Source organism: Drosophila ficusphila, unplaced genomic scaffold (genome assembly GCF_018152265.1).
Source record: "Drosophila ficusphila isolate 14025-0441.05 unplaced genomic scaffold, ASM1815226v1 contig_414, whole genome shotgun sequence".
Lineage (NCBI taxonomy): Eukaryota > Metazoa > Arthropoda > Insecta > Diptera > Drosophilidae > Drosophila > Drosophila ficusphila.
The window spans coordinates 6379123-6391982 of NW_025064328.1; the positions used below are offsets into that span (position 1 = coordinate 6379123).

Below are 12860 nucleotides of genomic sequence, written 5' to 3' on the forward strand. Positions count from 1 at the left end.
ATCTAGGTGAAAGCCGAAGGTTAAACTTTATCCAGATAAAGTTCAGGCATCGTAGATTAGCAGAACAGAAACCCTGTTACAAATAGCTCAAAAATAAAATTAAATAAATTAAATTTAAGAATATTTTTCAAAAGAAACTTTTTTCTACAGTAACCGTAAGCCCTTCAAATTTATTTTTTGTTTCTGCAGCCACATAAACTTTCTTTTAAAATATTTTAATTTTCACCCCAGACGCATTTCACGTTGCCCTCTTAACACAACTCCCCCTTTCATTATTGCCACTCCATTCCATACGTTCAAGTGTTTTCCCAATTTCCCACACCCATTTCCCTGGCAACCATTTAACGTGCACAGCTCTTTGGCTGAAAAAGTGTCGCTTTAACTCGACGCCCGCCATTGCGTATACGTAATCTGCCACTTAAGCTGACACCATTTCAGACCGTTGAAAATCCCCCAAAATATCTTCAAACGTAGGGGGATAATGGATGGGGGAGGGGGAGGGTGTATGGCGCAAAGCGACAACGAGCTGCTAAATTGCAAATATTTGCAAATTTTCAGCATTTCTTTCTGTTTGGTTTTGAGAGCTCATTAAATTCGAATGGCCCCCGACTGATGAGCTGGTTTCTCGGTTTCCCCTCTCTCATTCTCGCCCGCAGGTCGCACCCACAACGCCAACTATGCACTGTACCACATCGGACAGCCGGCGACGGCGGCTGTCAAACAGTTTGCGGAATCCGGGCGAACGGATCTCCTGGACAGCAGCGCCGGCGAGCAGCAGCAGCAGCAGATGCAGCTACAGATGCTGACGGGAATATCCCCGCCAGGTGCAACCAGCAGCAGCAGCACCACTACTTTTAACACCACATCTACCAGCGGTGGTGGCACCACCAGCAGTACCACCAACAACAATGAACGCAGCGTGTTCGACGAGTTCAGCATGCCGGCGATTCCATTGGGCGCCGGACGCAGCGAGGCGAAAGTGTTTGTCGACAGCAATCACAGTCTGGTCTCGCTAATGACACGCATTGTTCCCTCGCCGGATTGGTTCATCGGCGTGGACTCGTTCGAGGTGAGAGCATAAGCCCCGAAAGCGCTAAAATCATAGTTTTGAATGGCATCGGTGCCGCAGATTCAATAGGCACTGGCATCAGCTCAAAAGGCCCACAGATGATGATACTGCCAAAAAGTGGTAGAACAACAAGAGAAAGGATAGAAAGAGTTTCAAACGATAAATCAAAATGTTTATAGATCTTTAAGTGGATTAATGTCCATTGCAACTGAACACCAATTTTTAAATTTGTATGGTTGAATATTTCTGTTAATATAGAGGTTTTTTTTTGGCTTAAATGCAGCGTTGCATGTTATTGTTAATAATTATATGTTGACAGTAAATTCTCTTTATTATTATTATTTTTTTCACACTTTTGTATTCAATTGTTAACGATTGATTTATTTGCTTTGCGATAAAATAAAAAGGCATAACCTGAGTTAATGCATTTGTTAAACTATTTAAAGTGTTCACTTAATTTTAGTTAAATTTACACTTCTTAAAATCACAGCATCCTTAACACGCTCCTTTATAACCTGCAGCTCTGCGTGGGTGGCTCCTGGATCGATACGGTGACCGTTGAGCTGGATCCTTTGGATGCGGGCACGGATAATGGGTTCACCTTCACGGCGCCCAATTGGCCAACGGCTCCTCAGGGCGTCATCTACCGGATCACCTCGCGTTATCCTGCCCATCCTGCGGGCAGCTTTTACTACCCGAAGAGCAAGCGATTGCCGCCCATCGCCACGTTTCAGTTTATCAAGGTGAGTGAACGGGAAACGATCCTTTGTACCCTCCAAAAAAAAAAGGTTAAACAAGTTAATTAACAGCAAATTAGCAGTCAAAATGCCTTTTCCCACCACCCACTTCACTTCGCTTCTCTCGGGGAAACCCTAATGACTTTTTCCAAAAACAAAAAAATACAGTGCGAAAAAATCAAAGTGCTAATGAGCCATTAGCATTACAATGCACTATGTTGAATTTGACCCGTTTTTGTGGCCAAAATTAAAATTTTTGAAATTAACAAGATTTTTGAATGCAGGTTTCTTGTATAATGAATGTTATTACTATAGGAACGTATTTTAGAAAAGTGGGCGTGTCAACGCCCCTTCCTCCGCCCACAGAAATGGAAAAAAAACGAATATCTAAAGCAATTTTTAAGTTAGAGACCCCAATTTTGAAACACATTATAAATGTCCTATTTCAAATGCGTCCTGCAAATTTGGTCCAAATCGGATAATAAATATGGAAGTTATTCAAGACAAAAAAAATGTTTTTTTTTGTATTATTCTATGTATTCTTCCTAATATATGCTCCCTAATAATTCAAATTACGCAGAAAACCGCAAAAAACGCATAATGAGCTTATATTTTTTGAATTCAGAATTGAAAGATCTACAACATGTATATGGACACTCACTGATACAATTTGAACCTTTTTTTTAAAACCTTTTGGAAAGTTCAACTGTTTTTTCAAAAGTGACAAGGAGACAACACTTGCTAAATATACAAATTGTTAGAAAAATACGAACAAAACACGCAACATATTAGTATCAACACATAGTACTAACCTGAAGAAATAATATTCATTTTGAATTTTATTATTTAATGACTTTTTGTGAGAGATATGCCAATTTGAAATTGCACCACAAATTTAACATTTAAAACAGCACGTGGTTTGCGCTTGCAACAGCTGACTTTAGCAGCTGTTATTTTAACACTAAACTGTCAAATTAACATTTGAGGTATACAATATAGCAATTTGATCATTTCTCAACCTAGTAAAATTAAAAAAACGGAAATTTGCATACTCGCGAAAAATGAGTTTTGGCCACAAAAACGGGTCAAATTCAACATAGTGCAATGGCGTCAACAGCATCTACCACACTCTCACACACACGCACACATAAACAAACCAGCCACTTTTCTCGCCATGCAAACATGTGTAATGGCTGTGCGTGTCTCTCTGTGTGTGTGTGTGTGTGGTAGTGAGAGGGTGTGCGTGCAAAGGGCGAATTCCCTTGGCTGCGTGTTAATGCGCTTTATAAATCAGTTGAGTTCGCAGCTCGGATCGAGGAGAAAAAAGAGCGCACGGAATACGAAATGGGCAGCGAAAAAAATTACCGGAAATAATGCTAATTACCTTATAATTATTTGGGCCAGAATTCCATGGGCATGCGAAAATGTGTTAAGAGGAAATGTAAACAAATTAAAACAGTTTGACAGTCACGGGAATAAAAATTCATATTTAAAGAATTTTGTAGCATACATTTGGGGGCATTCAGCATGTAAAACTAACGCAAAATGTTATTGAATTATAATTTATGGAATTTAAAAAGACATTTATTGACATTTATTTTATTATCTTCAAATTAATGCCATTAATATTTCTTTTAAAATCGGTTGTTAGTTTAGTATTTATTGTGTTCGATGTTAATGGTAATTGTTTGCTTTTTAATTGCGTTTATAAATGCATTTCATAATTGACTTTAATTGGACTTTTGATCAAATAGGAAGTCATTGAATTAGAAATTACCAGTATGTAAATTATCTTTGGATGAATAATGTTATTAGCTGAATTTGATTAGACTAATTTATGGGATATGCGCTGTATATCGATTATATTCTGAATAAATTAGTGTAAATATTAAGCTAGGGAGCTGAAATTCATTTGGTTTAGGTTTTAATTTAAATATTTCAGTTTCGAAATGGTAAATGAATATTTGTTTGCAACACAAATATCAATAATCTATCGTATTAAAATATTTACCACTTCTAAGAGAAACGATTTCCAATTGAACTTATTCTATTATAACTAGAACCGTAAAGGAAATCATTTCACCTTCCGCACCGAAACATGTCCTGCATTATCCTTATGGCGGCACAGCCGTTTTTGCCATTGTTTTCAAGCGCTGCAATAAACATTATTCTGCACTCCTTAATAAATGCCAATCCATTAGGCCTGCCAGACACAAAGGACCCAGGCAGGACCTTCTCCGCCGCCACTGAGCAGTGCAACAAAGAACCCTCGACGGCAGTAAAAACGCCCCAATTGTGGGGAGGGAAAGGGAGGGGAAGAGGGAAAGAGAGGGGAAGGATATACACAGGGAAAGGGAGGTTGGAATTCGAGCATTGTAATTATATTGCTGGACATCCAAGAGATCCAGAAAGTGGCGCACTTACGGCTCCAATGCCTTGGGTCGCTCATCAAAATTGCTTTTATGTGTGGCCGAAGGAAGCGCACATAAAATTTATGCCCCGGGCACTGCCATTCCATTTTCCCCAACTCCCCCTCCCCCCGCCATTTTCCTACCCCCTCTCGCCTTCAGCCAGATGTTTCGACTACGTTTGCATAGTTTATTTCATAGGGGCAGTTTATACATATACATCGTATAGAACGGGGAATTGCTACGTGGACATGGGCGAGTGGGCGTGGCTGCCCACAGTACGTGCGGTCATTATTCTTTATTTGTTGGTGGAGCTCTGTGCGTTGTGGCTGCAGCTCGTATGATTGTAACGCCTTTTTGACACTACTAATTTTAGTTTTATTTTCTAGGCTTTTCGGAGTGGGCGTGTGATAGCATCCACTTCCCTTGGAGGCGTTTTCGGTAGGGTACTTTAGCTAGAAGGGTATACTTAGCTTTGGTGTGAATTAATAACAACCTTAAAGTAATTTTTAGTATTTAGATTTGTTTGTCCAATCAACGAATCGCCCTGCAAATAATATAAAATTCAATTAGCTTCAATTGATTGGTAATAAAAGATTAAATATTCATTCTTGACTGGCCAACGCCAAGTGTTTGGCACTTATAAAACTTTCTGCCAACAGCTTCCCCAGGGCAATCAAAGTTCGCAATTGTTAAACTAAAAGTCTGCCATTTCGGGTCTGCCGCCTTTTGTTTATGGCCAACAGAATCTAACAGAATGGAAAGTTATTTACTTATATGCGTTATTTTATGGCCAGCACATGTCTCAGGTCCTAGTGTAATTATGTGTTGATTTGCTTCCCCGAAAACACAGCAGGGGGTAGTTTGGCATTAAATTCTTAAATTCTGGGGGGCCGAGCACTGAATCGCCGGCATATTTTTGTGTCATTTAGTGAATGGCGAATGGCGAATGGCGAAAGGCACGTAATCTCGGCAGCCAGGAATGCTGAGGGTTTCACTCGCCCGTCTGGGTAATCCACAAGGAATTTCACAGTTTTTCCAGCCCCAACCGCGTGCCAGCTTTTCGTGTGCGCTGGATTATTGTGTATTTTAATGCCACAAAAGCAACACGCGTCTCCTCAGCACTGTTTTTGTTTTGCCTGGATTTGTTGTTTGTGTTCTATTTTTTTTTTTTTTTTTTTGCTGCTGCCTTAGATTTTTTCCGCCTGTAGTTGTTGGCGCCGCTGTCGACGCGTTTGCTGAATGTAGGTAGCAAAAGGTAGACCACGATAAGCCAGCCAAAACGTGGAGGGGACAACAATAACAATGCGTATTGTGTATAGAAAATGACAGCGGCCCAAACAAATAAATTAAAATGCGCGACAGCGCACCAAACAAAGTTTTTGATACCCTCGAAGTGTCTGTGGAATGTGGGGTATAATAAATAGGATGACCAGTTTGAAGAACATTGGACAGACTCCTAAACCTATTCAAGAAATTTCTGGAAATTTCTTCTATCTTTTAACTTAATTTCAAGTCATCATTAAGTTCTTCTGCAGAATAAACTTTCTTTAGAGAACATATTACTTAAGTTTATCCTAAGATTTTCCAAGGAGGTTTGTGCTGTCTAAACCCCATAGAAATCCACATTTGGTACCCTCTAATTCCATTGAAGCTCGTGGCCATTCCATACGGCTGCTGCACCCCGGTGGCTGTGTCAATATTTGCCACAAATTGAAATTAGCAGCGCGTTAAGAGCACCTGTACCCGTGGTCCTTGGGTGGCGTGTCCCTTGGCTCGGCATTCCGCATCCACATCCACATCCACATCCCGTGCACCGAGTTGCTGATGCCGGGCACATAATCCCCGTAAATTAATATGCTGCACATGTGTCTGCAAACGGGGACTAACACTCCATCCTCACGCTCCCCCCTCTGCTCCTCTGTATTTCCAGCTGAAGGAGTACGAGCTGAGCGAGGTGTTCAACATCGCCGAGGACGATCGCAAGTACGAGACGGTCCAGACCCAGACCCACCTGGACGCGGAGCACAATCACGTCGAGATGAACAACGAGCTCTCCGCCAGCATCGAGCGGGAGCGCCAGACGGAGCAGCAGCAGCTGCAGCAGTTCGACGACGAGCGACAGCGCATCCGTTCCCAGCTGCTGGCCAAGATGAATCCCAAGTAAGTCCCAAAGAAATTTACATAACACGCATTTTAACGACAAAATTGTGTTGAAAAGTAGTTCAGCAGAGGAAATAGTTTAATAGCACAATGAGCATAAAAAATAGTACATATTAAATCCATTAAATGAGATTTAATTGCAAATAGCTTTAGGTAGAATTAGAGCAGACACAAAATTCCACAATCAAAATAAACTTACTATTTGTATAGTTTACAATTTAAAAAATATTTAATAATTTTATAAATGATATAATAATATCCATAGATAAGATATTAATTACTCATTGCTATAATTATAATAATTGTCCGAATGACTATTATTTCTAATAATCATAGGGAATTACCTGACTGATAAATCACTGCTGCATTTAATAATTTCATAAAGTTATCTCTTTAAATACCAATTGGCATAACCAATTTTTTAACAATAATTTGAATCTTACTTATTGAATGAACAAATTATCAGTTCAAGGTTTGAAAACTCTAGGTCGCCTTATAAGCCCTTAAGGAGGTTTCAAAAATGACTGTAAACAAAAAGTAAAGTATGTTATCAAATAATTATCAATTGACAAAAACAAATGATAAATCAATAGATACGGGTGGCTCCCCTCTCCAGTAACCTTTGGTATAACTGTAAAAAATATATTAAAGGGGTAGCAACCATTTTAGGTGAAGACATAGCCAAGGTTTCAGCCAAGAGTAAGCTTTAAGAGCCACATTTCGTATACGTAATCTGTTTTGGAGTGCAGAAAGCGCTTCAATTGGCCCTATTTAACATATGCGTAAAGTGCTTTCCCCTAACTCAAGACCAACTACTTTCAACACCCTTTGCCCGTGTGTGTGTGTGTGTGTGTTCACATGCATTCACATACTATCCGTATACCATATTTAAAGCGACGTGCCGAGCCCCAAGCTGTTGGGAAAACAAGCGAGTGGGTGGAAGGAAAACAGCTTTCTGGCACACTTCAAGGCACATTACACCACTTTCGAGGCGTTGGGTGGTTGGAGATGAAGAACTAGAGAAGTTTTAGAATGGGAGGACCAAAGAAGCAAAGAACCAAAGAACCAAAGAACTAAAGAGCCAAAAGGAGAGTGGCCCGAGTGGCACGTACCTGGGTAATGCTGCATCTTTAAAAAGCCGCCCTGGCGTATCTGGGATCCCCGAAAAACTCCTCCGGATGGGGCAAACTACAACTAATCCCTGCTAACAGTTCCCAGACTCATCCACATCCCCCACATCCACATCCACATCCTTCCTGCCTTTCCCCGTTGACTATTTTCCCGTGCCACTTTTGGCCGAAAGCCGGTGGAGTGGATTTTGGCACCATTGGCACTGGTAACCTGCATATTTAATGACAATCCCCGACAACCGGGGACGTGTTCGAGTGCCAAGAGAGCCGGCGAGTGGGCGTGGCCCCGCCCACTTGGCACTCTGACAACCTGGGAGACAAAGGCCGGGGACCCCGGATATATATACACCAGAGATATATACGAGATACTGGGTAGGTCTGCCAAATGTGCGGAGCAGCTTCGAAGTAATTACTATCTTATCGAACGGCGCGTCGCGGGTGGCCTATAAAAAGTAGAGGAATGGCCGGCAATCGGCAATCGGGCAAAGAGCTAAGTGCCAGCAACATGTCCGGAATTCCGCCAGCCACCTTCACGGTAATCGCCGGTTCAGCGGCCAACAATCAGCGACGCAAGAACCAGAATCAGCAGGCGAAGAATTCGAATTCGAGCAGTAAGCAATAGGGAAATATCCGTGTTCCAAACATTCGATCAAACACGAGTCCATTAACCATTTGCAGAGGGCCAAACACAGACGACGGGGTCGAAGACAAATGCTTGCCGCATTGCTTAGATACAGTAACTATCTTATCTGTCCAAGGATTTAGCGCATGAAAATACATTTCCCATGACATAAACACCGAGTATAAATGGGCCGAGCGAAGCGTTTTGGGTTTCAGTTAATGGGCACAGGCAAAACGAGACGGGAAAATAAACGATCGACAAAATGAAAACGACCATTGTTGAGGAGCGAAGTGTTAACGAAACGATAGAAACGATTGCCACGAGTAGTGGCTCCATCCAGGAGACCATCGAGATAGTGGATATCGAAGGATCCGGAGAACCAAAGCACCGACATCATCATCACCACAGGCACCATCATCACCATCAGGAAAGACAGGAGAATGTCGAAGTTGTGGAGGAAGTGATTCTCGTGGAGAACCAAGAACCGAAGCCTAGGAAGCACCACCACCACCACCACCGCCAGCAGAAGTCTTCACCACCACCGCCGCTGCCGCAGACTTTACCACCTTTTCTCACACCCACCGAGGAAGTGGGTTTCAATGTGGTTTGGGAACCTCAGGCAGTCTGGAACCAGACATCTTCAAATCCCTCCATAGATTTGGATCTCTCAGCGGAGAAGGATGTCGTGGATACAGAGGAGATTCTGGGCACAACCTCCGCTTCGGATGAATTCACCACTGTGGTTTGGCAAACGGAGACAAAGGAAACCATCAGGGAGAGCAAAAAGCACACTCGAGTTGTGGAGGAGGAAATAGTGATTGAGCAACTGGATCCTCCGCCTTATGCTCCTCCTCAACTCCAAGTGCAAACAGGATTCTTTCCAGCGGCTCAGCAGCCACCACTTTCTCCCATCGCAGAAGTGGTGCAAACAGATATTTTTGTGGAACCAGTGGCGAGTTCTCTTCCCCCCACTGGTTACATTCCCAGAGTGAATATTAACCCACCGGAAACTATTGTGAAAAGTGTAGAAGTTGAGGTTGTTCCTGCTCAAATCCAACAGGAACCGGAATTTATTCCACAGCCAGGATTTGTGGCGAGAATTGTGGAGAACATTGAAGTTGCTGCAGCTTCTTCTCAGGCTCCAGCTCCAAAAAGTTACTATCCTCGATCAGGTTTGGTGGAAACGATCACTGAGAATATTGAAGTTGTAAATGAAGCTCCTCCTTCTGGAGATGTGGTTGTGGAAACAGTAGAAAATATAGAAGCTGAATCCCCTTTTCTCCTTCCTGCAAATGGTTTTGATTCTGAGGAGACAATTGTGGCGAAGGTTGATGTCACGACAGATGATTCTCCATTTCTGCTACCAACAAATGGTTTCGATTCAGGTCCAGTTTCTGTGGAATCAGTTGTTGAGAACATTGAAGTCATACCACCTCAACCTGTATTACAAGTTCCTGTACAAAGCAGTGTTCCTAGTGGGTTTGTGGAATCTGTTGTGGAAAATATAGAAGTCATTAAAGAAGAGAATCCTCCCTTTCTTCTTCCCGTTCAAAATGATTTTCCTCCCCAAACAGGCAATGTGGAAACGATTGTAGAAAACATAGAAATAACTACAGAAGTATATCCTACATTAAGACCCCAAGTACAAAATCAAAATCTTCCTCGATCTGGATTTGTAGAATCTATTGTGGAAAGTATACAAGTCACTAAAGAAGTGGAACCTATACAACCTGCAGTTCCGATTAGTATAACTCCCCAAACAGGATTGGTTGAATCGATTGTGGAAAATATTGAAGTCACAGAAGAAGTAGATTCCCCAGTAGAGACACCTCTTCAAATAGATTTCCCACCTCAATCTGGTTTTGTGGAGTCAGTAGTGGAAAATATAGAAGTCACGGAAGAAGTTGAACCTCCACCAAGGCCACCACTTCCTATTTCCTTTCCACCTCGATCAGGTTTTGTAGAATCATTTGTGGAGGATATAGAAGTTACAGAGGTCAATCCTTCCTATCAACAAGTTTATCAGGAAACTGACATTATTCCTCAGACTGGCTTTGTTGAAAGTGTTGTTGAGGATATTGAAGTCACAGAACCAGAACAATCCATTTTAAGAAATGGTTATGCACCACAGGGTGGAGTTGTGGAAACAATTGTAGAGGAAATAGAAGTCGTGCCAAATCCTCCACTTCAATCAATAGTGACAACTGATTACATGCCACGTGCAAGTTTGGTGCAAGAACTGGTGGTAGAATCCCTGGAAGTGACACCATCATCATCGCCGCCACCGGAAAGGTTTCCCTTTATTTCCCGGGAAAGTCTAATTGAACCTGATGACTATGTGGTGGTTGAGGAACTCACTCCTTACAGCACCGCTCAACAAAGTCCAGCGGTGGAGGTGGAAAGTTTAAGTGAAGCCGAGGCTTATGTGGAGATTATCGAAGTAACACCAGTTAATTCGCCACCCGGCAGTCCAACTAGTCAACGGCCAATTGAAGGGGGTTTCCTGCCCAGGCCGAGTTTAGCGGAAACGGCTGTGATTGTGGAATCCCTGGAGGTGACCCCCACCCCCTCACCGCCTCCCAGTCCACCACTGAAACTGAAAATACCTCCGTTGAATCAAGGGAAATCCGAAGTGATTGTTGAGTCTGTGGATGTTACGCCAGTTGCCTTGCCACCCGCCAAACCCAATCAAAAGCCACTCAACAACTTCATCCTAACAGATCTGGTGATAGATGATCCTCCCTACATAGAAGTGGTGCAAAGGGAGGTAATTGTAGAGTCTGCCAACAATGGAAATGTTACCGAGGTGATAGAAGTTACCGAAGAAGTAATTCAACCGGCCACACCCATTGGAACCGTTTTAGTGGGTGAGGTTTCCGCGATACAAAACGACAAGTCCGGCAAGAGGTATTCCGTGAGTGCAGCTTTGGCTGAGGGACTGCAGCAGGAGCAGGGAATCCAGGAATCAAATCAGCCACCGCCGATGCAAAAACGAGATTTACCCACCGAACCACCGAAACGAAAGTGTTGCCCTTGCAAGTGCACCATATCCTAGTTCAGAAGTCAGGGGCTTTCCCCGAGGCAAGTGAATCAGAAATAGCATTCAGTATCCAAATCTTATCAGTAACCAAGTGTTTCTCTTATCAGCCTGGGAACTTAAGCTCCGCCTATCGCATATCTAATCAGCGGAAACAGAAGCCCCCGAAAAAATCACAGTAATCGATAGTTAATTACCGGCGGACACTCGAGGCAAAAGAAGCCAACCCAGATAAGAACCCAAATGATTCGGCGGAGGTGCTGGTCAGTCGGTCAGTCAGTTGCTAGCCATCGGTCGAGATGCCACCACCAGGACGTGGATACGGAGGACCGCCTCCTGGAATCGCCTACGGACCGCCGCCGCCTCGAGTGAATGTCGGCATAAATATCGGCGGACCACCGCCTCCGCCAATGGGCGTGGGCATTGGGTTTGCACCACCGCCGGTGGTGATTGCACCACCGCCACCGCCAGCTGTCGTCATCGGAGCACCACGTCCACCGCCCACCGTTGTGGTTGGTGCACCACCGCCAGTGGCCACTGTATATGCCCAACCACAGGGAGAAGTTTTCTGCTGCACGATTCTCTGATTCTCTGATGGCAAACTCGCAAATGGAAATGGGAAATAGGATATGGAAATCGAAAACTGTGTTTCACATAGAATATTCATCTACTTTTATACGCCTCTAATTAGCTAAATAAAATAGTTTATTCATAGAAAAATCAGCTCTATGTGCAATTAAAATTTAAATTTTTAAAATCAGCTCTCTTTGCAATTAAATTATAAATTTAATCAACTCAACTTTGGAGTTTTTGAAAATTTTGTTGAAATTCGTAATCAAATCAAAATTCATGATTTTCATTTTCCGAACAGCGGGCGTATGAAAGTAATAAAGGAAATTGCAAAAACCATAATTGTATGCTTCAACTGACTGAATAAAAATAATTAAGTGTTCCCCCGATGATAAACAATTAAATTGAGGCCTGGCAAATTCCAAACAATTGTCAGTTCAATTATATAGAATGTGAGCGAAGTGAATTACTTTGTTAATACGATTTTACTGGCGCATTTCAATTTGAAAACCAATTCGCTTTGGCCTGATGAACAGAATTTTCCCCGTCACGTGTCCGATAACTGAGTCGATGCGAGTTTTCCGAGCTCCGGAAATGCAAATTGCTCCTGCAACAACATTTACTTAATACGTTTTGATGTGCTCATCTAAAGGTAATTGCCATGAACATGATCGAAGTAAATTGTCGCTAATAACTTCCATGTTCTAAGGAAAGAAAACTCTGTGGAAAACTCCTGGCGAAAAAAGGAGGAAGGGAAAGGGAAAAGTAGAAACGGGGGAGGCAGAAAAAATGTTGTATGTAATTTCAATTTGAGAATTTTCCTCATTATTTTCGTTGGGCCCATGGCGCTGGGAGCCTTCTCCTTTCGTCCTTTCAATATTTTTGCCAATTTATTTGCGCTGCTCTCGCTTCTTCCCACACTCCTCTCCTCGCTCGTCAGAATTTTTTCCGTGCCTGTTCGTTCCGTCTGCCTTTTGATTTTTTATTATTATTTGCGCGATTTTGCACGCGGCATACGCGCGCGGCATGTGTATGCAAATAAACGAAAAACTGCAGGAAACAAAACACGGAAGTTGCCCAGGAAGGAAGGCAGGAAGGAAGGAAGCCAGCCAGCGCCACAGCCA

At 42.7% G+C, this 12860-nt stretch overlaps 3 protein-coding genes across 4 annotated transcripts in view; all 3 read left to right on the forward strand.

Moving 5' to 3' along the window:
- LOC108086694 overlaps positions 1 to 12860 on the forward strand; it is a 43876-nt gene that overhangs the window by 28730 nt on the left and 2286 nt on the right. The window contains exons 2-4 of the mRNA XM_017183692.1: positions 657 to 1069; positions 1591 to 1812; positions 6148 to 6377. Coding sequence (XP_017039181.1) covers positions 657 to 1069; positions 1591 to 1812; positions 6148 to 6377 — 865 coding nt within the window. The remainder of the gene's footprint in view (positions 1 to 656; positions 1070 to 1590; positions 1813 to 6147; positions 6378 to 12860) is intronic.
- LOC108086691 (titin) lies at positions 6853 to 11375 on the forward strand. Of its 2 annotated transcripts, XM_017183686.2 has the most exons (3): positions 6853 to 8118; positions 8186 to 11210; positions 11277 to 11375. In XM_017183686.2, the coding sequence occupies exon 2, from the start codon at positions 8392 to 8394 to the stop codon at positions 11182 to 11184; it is 2793 nt and encodes a 930-aa protein (XP_017039175.1). In that variant the 5' UTR covers positions 6853 to 8118; positions 8186 to 8391; the 3' UTR covers positions 11185 to 11210; positions 11277 to 11375. The 2 variants fall into 2 exon arrangements, with proteins under 2 accessions (XP_017039175.1, XP_017039176.1); XM_017183687.2 differs by lacking the exon at positions 6853 to 8118 and having other exon boundaries at positions 8145 to 11210.
- Positions 11452 to 12118, forward strand: LOC108086695 (formin-2). The gene has a single exon (XM_017183693.1). It carries the CDS (start codon positions 11466 to 11468, stop codon positions 11751 to 11753), a length of 288 nt encoding a protein of 95 aa, XP_017039182.1. The 5' UTR covers positions 11452 to 11465; the 3' UTR covers positions 11754 to 12118.